At 36.4% G+C, this 14706-nt stretch overlaps 1 protein-coding gene across 1 annotated transcript in view; it reads right to left on the bottom strand.

Moving 5' to 3' along the window:
* The window catches only part of CRIM1 (cysteine rich transmembrane BMP regulator 1), a 197970-nt gene that overhangs the window by 91902 nt on the left and 91362 nt on the right, over positions 1-14706 (bottom strand). Inside the window, exon 4 of the mRNA XM_075146636.1 lies at positions 8803-8923. Within this exon, the coding sequence (XP_075002737.1) occupies positions 8803-8923 (121 nt within the window). The remainder of the gene's footprint in view (positions 1-8802; positions 8924-14706) is intronic.

Below are 14706 nucleotides of genomic sequence, written 5' to 3'. Positions count from 1 at the left end.
ATAAAAAAAGGAAGCTGCTTGCATAACTGTGATCAATATTTCCTCCCCCTGTGCAAACGCTGTGGTTTTTTGTTTGTTTTAGGTTTTTTTTTGGTTGTTTGTTTGTTTGTTTGTTTTTTTACTTATGGGAAATGTGCTCCTTCCTTTAGGTAGCATTGTCTTGAAAGGTTTTGCAATTCAGTACTTCCCAGGAATTGGTGGAAGAGCATGGATGTGTATTTTTAGCTTATACAAAACACGTGCAAAAAGCTGATCTTATAAGAGATCAAAAGTCAAGCAGGGACCCCTATATTTACAACATCTTACAGCTTTTTCTGCAGAAGATTCACATGCTATTTCTTCTGAAAACATTCTCATGTTTCCTCTCTTTGTTAGAGGTCTCTCACACTCAGAAGTCTTGTGTTTCAAGAGTTTCTGCTCAAATTTTATTGAGATGGCTTTAAAAAAAAAACAAAACCAAAACCAGAACAACAAAACTTATCATCTTTTTCTCATTCAGGAAAATATGATTGCTTGCCAAAACCCACATTTTGAGGCTGGACACCAAGGCAGCAAAAACTATCATCACACTGAGAACATCTAGGAATTGCTGAGGCAGCTGCAGTAAGGGAGGAAAAAGGGGACTGCCTGAACTTTGAATTCAGCAATTCATTACGTCTCCTGGAAGACCAACATGGAGAAGATGGACATGGAGCATGGGTCACTATAAAGGTCACACATGTGCCCTTTTATCCTTTTATTCAGTATAGTGTTGTCTGTAAACAGGACTGAATACCACTTTCTCACTTTGCAGACCTGAGTGAAGCAAAATGATTTTCCTGGAAAAAATATTTGCCATTTCCTAACTTTTGAGGATTTCTCTTTAAAGACTAAAATACATGAAAATGCCTAAACACCTATTTCCAGATATTATGAAACTTCACAAAATTGCAGTGTTCTAGTTAGCCTTTTCATCAACTGTTAAAACAAACAAAACCCTACTGCAAGCCTGAGCTTGACATGCAATGAGTCCAACTGGCATTAATGTAGAGCTTTCCTTCAATACAAAACCTGCCTCTTCAGCAAGCAACAGAGTCTCTAATTCAACACCAAATGTTATAACACCACGGTACTGGATGGTCAGATGTACTTGAGATGGCAAAGTGGTCTGCTAGAGTTAAAGTACAGGAGGAACAACTTGAGCAAGTTGGCCACGATAGTTAGAAACCAGAGTTTCTAAGATGCTGATGAAAGAACTGAAGGCATAGCAGAGCTTCTGCAGAACCCTTAACGTGCTTTGGTCCACCTACCCAGGTCACTCAGAAGTCAAGCCCTGAACAGAAATCTCAGGAAGATACAGGTGCTTGGATTTGTATTTGGTCTTACCAGTTCCAGCTGAACTTTCCTTTAACAAAAACTGGGATCCACAACCACTTTCTCTTGGATACCATTTCTTGAGGATGAGATGGGTGGAGGAGAAGGATCTAAAGTTCTAGAACAAATACAAGGGAGACCTCTGTATCAGCAAAAGTTGCTTAGGAGAGGTGACTGGTACAGGGGGAAAAGAGAAAAAGTTGCACCTCCTGAAAAATCACGACTGCCCTCTAAACAGGGTTGCGAAAAACAAAGTGGTGAATCCTGTACTGAACACCCAAACAATGTATCATGAAATTAAGGTCTTCCAAAGACAGGAAGACTTAAGAAAAGAATCTAGACAAATATGCAAGAATCGTGTCATATTTTGATAAGGAATGATGTAGAAAAGATCTGGCCCAGCCAAGCAGCTAAGAAGAATGAACAGAAAGGGTGTACTCTACCCCTGCTATTGAGTGGGATAGATGAAAAGGTAATCAGGGACTTGGAGGCCACCTCTACAGATGTTATCAGAAGTAAAACATTATCCAACTAGCTGTGTGTAGGTACTTTCAAATATAATGCAAATATAAATTGGTAATAGCTTAAAAGAGAACTTACAGCTATAGACTTCCCAGTTATGATTCTGGTGGCTGGCATAAAATGAGAAGATAAGAGCTGTGCTGGTTTATGTGCAGCTGCCACTAGGATTCCCTAGACAGTGTAACACGAAATACAGAGTATTGACTGGTAGGTCTAATGCCGTGACAGGTTGTGGACACAATAGATGATACAATGACAACAGGTCCAAGTGCCATAAAAGGGGATAAAGTACATTAAAAGCAATTGCTTACTGGGCAAAGTAATCTGGAAGGATAACAAAATCATAAATATATTTAAATTACCTCTGAAGAGGTGTGATTTTTGCATAAACAGCTGCCATAAGACCTCTGTTTCAGTTCACTGATATGAAAAGACAGTATGGTTGACTTAACTGATAACTACAAGTTTTCTGAAAAATAAAAGTGAAACTGCTAATGATGAATTTCTCAAGCGGCACCTATATTGTTCCTAAGACAGCACAAAGTTCTGTTAGAAACAAAAGTTACAAATAATAGAACAGGCAATTTCTTCCTTTGGAATAAAAAAAATTCAGTAAAGGTATACAAAATTTAGAGACTCTCTCTAATATAAACCGCTACTATTCCTTAATGTCTTTAGAACTGCTAAATAAAGCACAGATGTTAAAAATATTTTAGTACAGAACAGATGCAAAAGAGTGTTTTCTTAATTGAATAGATTATTCTTGAAGTGATACATGTTTTTGTAAATTTACTCTTTTTCCTACTATTTCATCTCTTGAAAGGTAATTTTACTTAATTAAATATGATAATAAAATCTGTTTTTGTATCGTTCTAAGTTGCATTCAATTTCTATCCAAAGATAGCTTAACATAAACCTTGGGTAAATAAATGATTTGCTACTACATCAAAGTATTACTCATTTTCTTGAGCTGTATAAATATGTAAGTATTTAAGAATTGCGGGGGGGAGCTGGGCTGTTTTCTAAGTAAAGTTTTATGCTTGGGGAAAACAAAACGCACATATAAATTGCCCCTCTGGCCCTCCAACAGGACTGAGTAGGTGATTACGATGTAAAACAGTATTTTGCTATACCATCCAGAGAACTAACAGTTTTGCTGGTCAAGTACATTTCACTTCTCTACCATACTGCAGACCAAACTGTGGCATTGCCATTCACAGCAGCCCCAGATGGAGACGTTTTAGCCACATATAAAGAAAAAACAACAGGGAAAAGACTATTCAAACAAGGAAGAAAAAGTTCCATGACTAATTCATTTAAGAAACTTTTTCAGAGGTTTTCTTCTAAACAATAAGCCTATAATCCTACTCCTCCATGCTACTCGAGCCATTTGAGATTTTGCATTTGCATCCAGCTATCTGTAACTAAGCGACAGTGAAATGGTCCGATTCAAGGAGTCTTCATTCACTCATCCCTCAAGTCCAAGTCTTTTGGGCTCCAATCTTGCAAGACTGTATCTGTAAAAAGCTCTTCACTTTTCTGACATATGAAATAGTCATCGTGACTTGTATTCCTGTTTCGTTTAGATCTATTAAACAGTTCACTGCTCTTAAAGTTTCTGTCTCTGTTATCTGCTTGTTATCTACTTGTTATCTGCTTCTGTTACGCTTCATTTACATTTGTTTTTCCCCCCTCTCCTCCCACCACAACAATCTTGAAACTGCTTTTTTAAAGCTAAGACTCAGATACAAAATAAACTACTGGAGATTTTGATGGATAAACATGTATCAATTATTTCTGAATTTTTTCTAATCTAGAACACATTCAGGCTTATGGTGTGAGCTTTTTAAATAAGTATGTGAAATAAACTTATTATTGGGATATAGCGAACACACTCCAGGATGCTTCTCTCCTCTCAGAAGGATATTATTATAGCCTATATTATCAGCAAAATATTCAAGCCAGCATGTGCATGCCGCAAAAATTCACCTCAGGAGGTAAAGGACCACAACGCGGACTCATTGGGACTGATTCACTTCCAAAATCCGGGTGTGGGAAATGTTTTTCTTCCATGTTAAGTAGTTTGGGGAAGGGGTTACATCTCCCATTTTGTACAAGTAAACCCTGTGAGATAATATTAATTAAAAAGACCTGTATTTTTTTAAAAGCTAGAATCCAATACAAGGAAAAGGACTGGTAACTACAGAAGATAGAAATTGAGAAAGAAGGTGCTCTGATGGTCAGATTTTTAAGATAAGCTTAGCATCTTCAAAAGACAAAATCAAGTTTCATAAAACTGTCCCTGTCAAAGCAACATTGGTTGCTTTTATCTATAATTGCATCCTTTAATCCTTCTCAATTCAATCCTCCACCAGTTTTCCCATTATTTTTCTCATAACTGATGTCAAGATAACCAGGCTTTAATTACTTAGTTTTTGTTCCTTTTAATATTGGCACAGTACTAATATTTTTCTGGTTCTCGAGAATTTTCTTGGTTTATCTGGTTTTATTAAAAGACTGACCATGAACAGCTGGAAAAAAGATCTCCATAACAGAGCACTGAATGAATATCGAAGTTCCAAGATTTGTAACAGGCGACAGCAGGAAGAATGGAAACTGGAGCAAGGGAAAAGACTATACTTAGATTACATGAAGGGAAAAGAGCACAGAAGCAGGGGGATAAAACTAGAGCAAGAAGAAGAGACCTAGTAAAGCCTAAATTTACAAATGATTTTGATAAAGACAACAGCCAGAAAGAAAAAATATAATCCAAAAATATTTGGTGCAAAGCTATCCAAACATGCCATTTACTCCTTTGTACATAATCCTATGAAAAAATGTACAAAACTATGTAAGCAATAAAGATATAAGCCACTAATCACTCCTGTTGTTACAGTCCATTCTTCATAGATGAAAAATTAAACAGATTTTAATAAAAATTTTTACACTTACAAAAAAATTCTCAAAGGGATCTGAAAATCTGAAGAAAATTCAAATCACAAGAGAAAAATTGGATTCATCCGAAGATAACGGATTCTGTACACTTCATATTGATCATTCCTTCATTTAACTTTGTAATAGAAGAAGAGAAACTTATATTAACAAAACTGTGATAACATGTTCTCTGTAAGAGCTCTAATACATTTTTATTTGATAAGCTCCTTGGAGAAGGGAGCATCTTTATCAAGACCAGAGATTAGATATATCATTTAGCTTTCCTAACATAATAGCTAGAAATTTAAGGTAAGTGTTTCATGACAGTCTGATGAAAGCTGAAGCAACCGGTATTTTGCTATTAATGCCAAATCAGTAGGCTGTTCTGTTTGCAGCATTGCATTAGAAATCAGTGTGAAACTAATTGTAACTTCTGAATGCAAGTATAAGAACTTACAGTATCAGATATTTGTTTACTATTCCCGCTTTTCCCCTGACGTTGCTAGAGGAGTTTTCAATATTATGAATATGCATTCAAGAGCTCACTCATGAAACAAATGCCAACTTAACACCAGACTTAAGGATCTCTGTTTTCCTAACTTACTACATGCAAGAAACCAGCCAAGAACAAGATGTGGGACAGAAGTCAGTCTGGTCCTGCTGTATGTGAAGTTGTCAGCTACTTGTTAAGTCAGTGACATGCCATTCATCTTTAACCATCATACTCTCCTTGACGCCTCTTCCATTCTGCTGGTATTAAGCCTTTATTTCAGTGGCAGTAAATGAAACAAATAATTGTAATTTCTTGAAAAAGTCCACAATTTTAACAAAAGTAGTTTCATGAAGTCTAAAGACTATGACTTTATGAAACGATCTCTTTGCTTTTAATATATTATTCTCGAATGTACATTAAAACATACAGTGCCACTTCTTTTGAACTTAATTCTATTGATTAAAAAGAGATAATGGTATGGATTTAGATGATTCTAAACTGAATCACAGTCAATGTAATGTTAGTATTTCATAATGAGTTTAGTAAGAAATTCCAGAATTAAGGAAAAACATCCCCTTTTCCCAGTGTAGAGTCATTTATCCATAAATCTGCACTTAATATTTGACTTTTTCCTGTAGTTTTGAAATGCAAGTCTCATGTGGGATAGAGACCCTGGCTTCAAATATAAAGCTCCAATGTTTCCTCAAATCTGAGGAAACACTGAACCCGAATTCAAATGGTTTGACTTTCATGTTCCAAGTAACTGAACTTAGTTTCCCTTTCTGCTCTCTCTCTTTTCATACATATACTTCTCTTCCCTCTAATCTTCATCTAATCTTTCTTTTCTGATTATCCCCATGTCTGCATTCCCACCTTCAAGTAATACCTTTACCTACAGCACACGAATGACAACTTCGGCGTTGTCTTCTTTAAGAAGCACAGCAGATATATTAAAACCTAAATAACTAAATACATTTCTAGCAGGCATACAACATGTAAAGCATCTACACAATCGTATTGCTGCCAGATTCAGCTTTTCTTCTTTCCTTCTCATCTACTCTATTAAAAAGTGCATTGTTGCTTTGGCTCAATTAAGGCAATCAAAAAATCTAGCAGCCCACATGATAAGTATATACAGCAACACAGACCGAGCCACAAAATTAAAAATCAGTGGAGGAGTATAAGACTCCTCCATTTCTACCTGCCTGCAGACTTAGGACTAGGTTATGTTAATTATGTTTTTTTGCAGTTTTACACATCAAGGAGGACAGAGATACTAACACAAAAAACCCTCAGAAATCCTGATCCGATCATAAGACTCCAGGAGCTAAGAACTCATCTATCCCAGCTCTGATCCCTTGTTAAACTGATACCAGTACTGCACAGCAATCCGATTTCCAAGAGGTTTCAGTGCAATTCACAATTATCTAATAATTCACACACTCTAAGGCTGCTTGTGCAACTGGGGTCTTGGTGTGCAGGAGATGGGAATACTGGTTTTGTCACATAAGTAGCATGCACATGTACAAGCAAATTTCAGACATCAGTTACAGTTAACACACAGCAAACCAAATGGTTTTATTTTTAAACATTATCGAAGAAAAAAAGATTCTTTCAAGGACATGTTTGCTCTAGGTGTTTTATTTAAGATCAGTTCCCATGGGTGCACCATAAATAGAAAATATTTCCATCTGGTCATTTTGCTGAAGTAAATGAAGTTTTATTTTCTCGGTGCTCTACGTTCCCTGACAGAAGGAACACTGAAGTTATCATTTACAAAGAATAAAGTGGATATTTTTCATTCCCTCCATCCCAGCAATAGAAAAATCAAACCACAACTTATATTAGACTGCAGAAAAATAGAACACAATTTTACTTTTGGGAAACAAAAGTAATTTGGCCTATTTATCACTTTTTAATCCAGCAAATTGAAACAAATTTGGAAATAAAAATCTACCATTAATCTAAGTTTTCTATTGTGTCAAGGTTTCTGAGTGTTAATCTAAATTAGAAACTTACGAAATTTTAATCTGAGATTGCTTCTCTGACTTTGTAATCTATCTTTCTAAATACAGTCCTTAGTAGCATTTTATTCTAGTTGTCTTGAACATGAAGATCGGTACCGGCAGCAATGCCAGTACAATGACTAGTTAAAATTTACAGCCTCCTGTGCAATCCCAATTAGCCAGGTCAGCTCTCAACTAATATAGAATGATTGTAATTCCTAGGAAGGTTAATGAGAACATGTTAAGGAATAAAGGGAGGATACTGAGAACCCATACCATGTTCTAGTCCAAAATTCAGAAAAAAAAAAAAAAGAAAACAATGACTCTGAATGAAAAAACATTTGTAGCATTCACTGAATAAGAAGAATAAGTATTTTTTAAGTAGCAGACTACTATGTGTATTCCACAATTACAAATAAAATTTGTCACGTTTAGAAATATATTTTCAAAATTTAATAGACAGGATTTCTGTACTACATGAAGTTGTTCACATCTCTTTTCCTGTCTTTTTTTTAAAAAATAGATATATTTTTAACTCTCCATGCAATAAGAGACCCTCATATTTCATGGAAACAACAGTTTCAAAGAAGTCACCATATTAAATGTGTACCCCAAAGGGTACCCAACAGGGAAGATCCCCGATTCATTACACAACTTTTGCCATTTTCTACTTTCTGAATTCTTTGCAAGTTTATCACTTCTTTACAATCTCACAAGGGACTGAGAATATGGCAATATTGTATGGCGCGAACACCTCCATACCAAATAAACCGACTAGTTACACCTACGCTAAATATTTTCTTTTTTGTGTAAAATATTTTCAGTGGTGGTACTTTTTGCTTGAACTCGTATTTATTGGGCATATTGCTGAATCAGGTTTTGGGAAGTCTGTTGTAAAAACAGAAGCTGAAACAGTGGTGCAGAATTTTGGAACAAAACCAACTTCAAATTGTCTTATTTTTCTGAATTGTGATAAACCATACCTATTTGAACAACAATAGAAGTAAAATGGAAGCAAGTACTTGAAACTTCTGTTTCCTTACTGTTCCAGATAGCCACTGTCTTTCAGCTTCTTACAGTGGTCTTCCATATACAAAACCCAGCTTTTTTTCTTTAGCTAGGTGAGATTTTCTCTGGCATTTCTGCCATCTCTGTCCTTTAATTCCTTACCATCAAAGACCTTTAAACGTTTCTCAAAAGAATTTATTTTTGTAAAATTAATTGAATACATCGAAAATCAATCCAGAGGCACAAACCCCTCAAAATAATTTTAGCAAAAATCAGCTTCATGCATTTGCACTGAGAAGAATTTTCTTCTGCTTCAAAAAGATAGATTTTGTATTTCTGTGAGCCTGATATACCTTTAACCTAATTCATGTATCTTTTATTCTGTATTAACATTTACTGCCACAGAAGTTTGCATTATTATCCTGTATTTGTAATATTTGAACTGGAGAGAACAAGTTAAAAATACTCAGGCATCAAGACACCAACCTTGTGGGCAGGGTACAGCAGCCATCAGCCGTCAGCCTGACTTGGGTTTCATAGCTATCCAGTGGGCAAACAACTTGTTGAACAGGAGGACATTCGACTGTGCTGCAATCCACACTGAACACTACGGAGGAAGGGGAGAAGAAAATTCCTTTTACTCATGCTTTAGAAGCTTTTTGCAAATTACTTCATCATAAGCAACACGATATGCATCAGCCTTTTAATTTAAGTCAGAAAAATTATCTAATGAATGCATGCTCAGTAGGTAACATTACAAAAAGGCTTCCATTCTCTTTAAGATTCGCTTTTTAAAATTATTGACTTGGGAAGCAACTGAACTAATACTAGTTAATAAAAAAATTTATAAAAGTGAGACAAGCAACCTTAAACAATCACTACACCTGTGAATAATATTAGTTACTAGAAATATACTAGGTTACTGAGAATATATTTCCCCACAGCTTTTAAAACAGTAAACAATTCATTGTTTAATTTTTTCCTGGTTAAAGTCTGTTTAAAGAGTAAAATACCTGGGTTAAAATATTAAAGATGCACTACGGATTTATGCCTGCACATGTAAACTACGTTTTAAAGTATTATTCCATTAGGATGTGTTGTTTAGATATTTATATATGGCGAAAATGAAATGCAAATTACCAAATCTATCTGCATTAACGAGATGAAGAATTCTGCGTAACTAGTAAGACTGACCAATGCTTTTTAGAAAGCAACAAATGCTTAGAAATGCAAAAAAAAAAAATCAGGCTGAATATACATTTAATCCTATGAGTCATACTCAGGATCCTAAGTTGAAACGCATCTTTATCTTATTTCATCCTAAATCTCCCACATTAACAAACAATACCAGCTCAGGCATTATCTGTTTGTTATCCCTTATCATAATTATACTAAGAAAGTACAGAATAAAACATGGTTCCCTCTTTAAAGAAGTAAGCTACCTACCAACTGAGTAGGCAGGATGAACAGAATGCTATCTGTATAAGTGATATTCAGAATCTGCCTTTTTCCAGTTATTTGGGAAACAGAGTCATCTGATAAATCTGCAACCTGACAAGTTCAAGAAGTTCTCACTGAGAAATGCACAAATTTAATTAAAGTCCATTTTGTGGAGCAATGCAGAAAGTTATTAAATTTAAATTGAAAGACTCTAGTTACTCATCTCGACAATGGCAATTATCTAATTAACTTTTGTATCTCTTCATAAACATACAAACATACCTATTTGCCTTTAAGACACAAATACTTTATTTCATAATATTTCACTTTAAAAAGCCCTAGAGTTTTATGTTGCATTTTATGAACAAATAGCACATGTGAAACAGCTCTTCTGTAAGAAATATACATTTAATTCCTCCATTATCACAACAGGCATTGAGAATGAGCTCATCGGTACGGCCAATGTGACCAATACAACTTGCACGAGTCTGTTGTGCCAAGTAACTACCAACATCCAGTTTCCTGAATTTAAACCAGTAATCCTTCCACCTCCCCGGATTCAAGGCCCCCTCTGCCTCCTCCCCAGGTAAGCAGTCTGAGAAAAACCAGCCAGCGAGTTCTACCAACAAGCTGCTACTGCACAGCTATTTCTGTGTCCATCTTTCCATATACCAGTAATGACAATGAACGAAAAAAACCACAAGGAAACTCCCTAGTCATGCCACCAAGTCTCAGCTAAGGTGCTTGTTCTTCCTAAATAGTTCAAATTCTTTCCAGTGGTTGTAGTGTGCTAGTACATGGCTCGCTGACACTGAAAAGCAGCCCAAACAGTTCTTCTTTATTTAAAAAGTACAAACCTAAGAAAAATTACAAATAAACCCCAAACCAAGAGCATTCAAATAGAAAATTCTCATGTAATTAAGTGGCTCAGTGGTTCCCATTTGATTTGACTTACCCATTTCTATTTATTTTATACTGATCTCTTACTAGTACTAGAGCACCTTCCAATTCTTGTAAGGATTAGTAGGATTTGGTGAACAAAGGGTATGCACTGAGCTTATCCACTACTCACAGAATTTTATCATCCACACTCATACCCCATCTCAGCCTTCTCTCCAAACTGGGTGATCTTTATTATTACATTATTAGATTAATCATAGAACAGCTGAGGTTGGACAGGACCGCTGGAGGTCATCTGGTCCAACCCCCTTTCCCAAGTCAGGCTACATAGATCTGGTTTCCCAGGACCATGTCTAGATAGCTTTTGAATATCTCCAAGCATGGAGACTCCACCACCTCTCTGGGCAACCCATGCCAACGCTCGGTCACCCTCATAGTGAAAAAGTGTTTCCTGATGTTCAGAGGGAACCTCCGTCGTTTCAGTTTGTGCCTACTGCCTCTGGTCCTGCCATTGTGCACCACCAAAAAGAGCCTGGCTCTGTCTTTACACCCTTCCTTCAGGTATTTATATGCATTGATGAGATCCCCCTGAGCCTTCTCTTCTCCAGGCTGAACAATCCCAGCTCTCTTAGCCTTTCCTCACAAAAAAGAGATGAAGAGAGATAAGATATGAAAGATATTTGAAGCAGGAAAAAAAAAGTTCCTACTTCTTTCAGATTTACATGAGTTTCTCAAAATGGAAAAAGTATTGAGCCAAACTTCCAGATAAGCTGAAAATATTGTAACGTTACAGAACAGTCTATAATTGAATTCTTCATTACTTAAAAAGATGTCCCCCAGATTAGGACGATTACCATCGTCCTAAAAAAATAAGACTGCAAACATTTGCCACTGAAATATTAGTTTTGTTTTCACATCTTACTTTGATTCCAATAATTACAAAGTGTACTTTTAATGAACAGGTTTATTATAAGCTGTTATGATATATTTTATTATAAGCTAAAAAAGTTCAAAATGCTGTCTAAAGAAAATTATTTTTGTCTATCCTAGAAACTTTAAGCTTTAAATATATAGTTTGACAAATATATATTTTCAAGAACTCATAAACATGTTGCAGTTTCCTATCATTGAACATGCATCTGATCAACCTTTGCTCAACAATTCAGCAACCTTCTCATGCACTGAATTTTTATACAGTATCATCTGAGAGTTACTAATTTTTCTACAAGAATGTAGCAGAAACCATACCACGGCTGCAGACCCTGGCATAGCTGCTGTAATGTGCAACCTCCTTTGTAGACTACAAAACTGAAGGTCTCTGATCATGAACCTGTTAATACCTAGGTGAAAATAACTTTATATTAGAATATGTTAACACAAGTATATTAAGTTTCACCTTTAATATTATGCTGGCTTTTCAAAGAATAGAATGTACAGTTCAGGGGCAAGATCTAAATAGCTACCTATGCATCTAAAGGTCCAGGATCAGGGCATGCATCTTTGATGCAACACAGTGGCTCAGCACAGGAAAGATTTCATATTTTTCCAGAAGTCACAGGTTTCTAAGGGTCCAATACAAGGGTACACAGTCTGCTTCTACAGCAGCTAAGAAGCATCACATAACACCCTTTGCTTTCAGTTCAGACGCATTTCAACTGGTCCCTCAAGAATAGCGCAACGCAACATGACTATATCTGACAATGGTAGTTACACTTTCTGCTCTGGGAGAAGGAGAAAGCAAGTGTGAAAGTATCTCTCCATGACAATGCATCATCCTTTTTACATTTCTTCACACTTCAGAATGTATTAAATACGACCAGAACAGATGGTGTTCCTCGACTTTTCAATGCAGTTGTACCACTGTCTGAATCACTTCCTTAACTACCTTATCACAGGCATTTCCTAACATGGACCCCTGCATTTGCTGATTTTTTTTTCCCCTCCCTCACCATCTTTGTCAACTTATAAGCCATTTCTCCAGCTCTATTTGAAACATATCTGTAATTCTTCCCCACTCATTTTCTCCAGTCCTTTCCCAATGTCCTCTCTTAAGTCCTCTCAATCTCAACTTCTAACAAAGCATTCAATAAAACAACACATGTACTATTTCTGTAAGCAACAGAGAATAAAAAAAGGTATCATTCTATTTCTCTCAATTATGTATAAAAACTTGATTTTGCTGACTTTTGTCCTTAGTGCAAGACTATAAAAATTCCAGACCCGATTTTCAACGCCGAAGCTGTACTAGGGTAGAGCACAAGCTACTTCCCTGTGCGTCATTATACGCTACTTACTAAATTTTGCTGCTGATCTCAGATTTTCCATCAAGCCCTGACTGCACAGAATTCCCCAAAGAAATAAGCTAAACAATAACGTTCTGTTTACAATTGTGTTTAAACCAAGATTTGGTACCAGAAGAAATCCCTCCATTTCAGTAAGAGTAATTTTCAGGCCATGCAGGGTGCTGGAGAAGGTGAGCGAATGAAAGCTCTGCCAGAAGGACTGCTCTTAGAATGACAAATGAGCAGTCTTTTCAACAGAGGTTCTCTCTAGCACGACAGACATTTCCCAATGCTTTCCCAAGGATGTCAGAAACTAAGAGATGACACTCTCTACCTCACCATATACAACAACAACAAAAAGTTATCAATAAAGGTACAACAAACATCTGTTGGATAACTGCCAAAGTAAACTATTTACCTTTCTTTATTCAGAAGTGGTAGCTAGAGCTCCTATCACAACTTCCGCAAAATACCTTTTAGCTTAGGTTTTAACTCCATCTTTAAATAAACAAACATGATTTTAAAAACATCATTGCTCATACTGTTTTGGCTTCTTAGCAAAAGAGGCACATATACTCCCACAAATCTTGTTTCAGGTTATTCTTATTTTTACTCTTAACACATCATGCAGCTCCATTTGAGACTATTCTTTCAAACTATCTTTAAAAAAAACAACCTCATTTTTGAGAATACTTTTTAAGAACTGTAAAACTGTAACTCCTAGCTTAAAACTAAATTCAGTGCTCATTCAGTAAATTCACTGCTCATGAATGGCCAGTTATACACAGGTTGTAGGAACGAAGTAGGTTGCTTACGGCACCAGACCACTGTTGTCTCACCTCTGATCTTGGCAACGACAGCAAAACAAAAGGGACGCAACATACTTGTTCTCAGCAGGTACCACTACTGTGGTGAGATGCTTGGTGGAGCAACGGGAAGAACATTTAAGACAAATTAATCTGGAGGTTAATAGACAGGTATGGCTAAGCTACTAAGTTTCTTCACTGTTTGTTTTAACTGAATGCCAATGCCTTTAATCAGTGTATTCCTAAAGTAAGAGAGGTAAAAGAGGAAGTGGATGTCAAAATGGAAGATTTTATTTTTATTCTAGCATTTAGTGTTAAGGAAACACTTCCCATTTTCCTTTCAGTAACTCAGTTGCCAATCACAGTATTTGAACATATGCAGCTCTCAGCAGAAGGCTCCAAACTCAAATGCCACTGTAAACTGGAGAGCAGTGACATCTTATTTAAAGAACAGAAATAAACACAATTTGTGCTTTAATTGCGCAAACACTTTACATTGGCATAAGGCAGCACTGCTATCATAGGAAGCAGTCCTCCCAGCATCTGGCAATTTGTTTCCACCAGAAAGCCCTTGCTGGTGTAAAACCCTATGGAGGCTGGTTAAGCAGACATGGAGGGGCAGGAAGAACCCTCTGGTAGCAGCACTCACAGAACTAAAGCGTTTAGGACTGTGGCAAAGTATGGAAACCAGTTTTCTGTATTCAACATGTAAACTCCATAGGCATGCTGACACTATTCACTAAAACTAGTGACATCAGCCCCATAAGAAACTCTGCATGAACACTTATCTACCAGGCCTTATACTGTCCCTTGTCCCTTTTTTTTCCAGCAATGAAGCATTAAAACAGAGCACTGCTAGTTCAGTTCCTCCCCAACTCTTCTTTCCTACAATTCTTCAGGATACCAAGTCAAACTCTGAAGACACAAGGTTATTACCAGACTTACCATGGGCTGAATAAATA

Source organism: Calonectris borealis, chromosome 3 (genome assembly GCF_964195595.1).
Source record: "Calonectris borealis chromosome 3, bCalBor7.hap1.2, whole genome shotgun sequence".
Taxonomy (NCBI): domain Eukaryota; kingdom Metazoa; phylum Chordata; class Aves; order Procellariiformes; family Procellariidae; genus Calonectris; species Calonectris borealis.
This window is presented reverse-complemented; position numbering and strand designations above follow the sequence as displayed.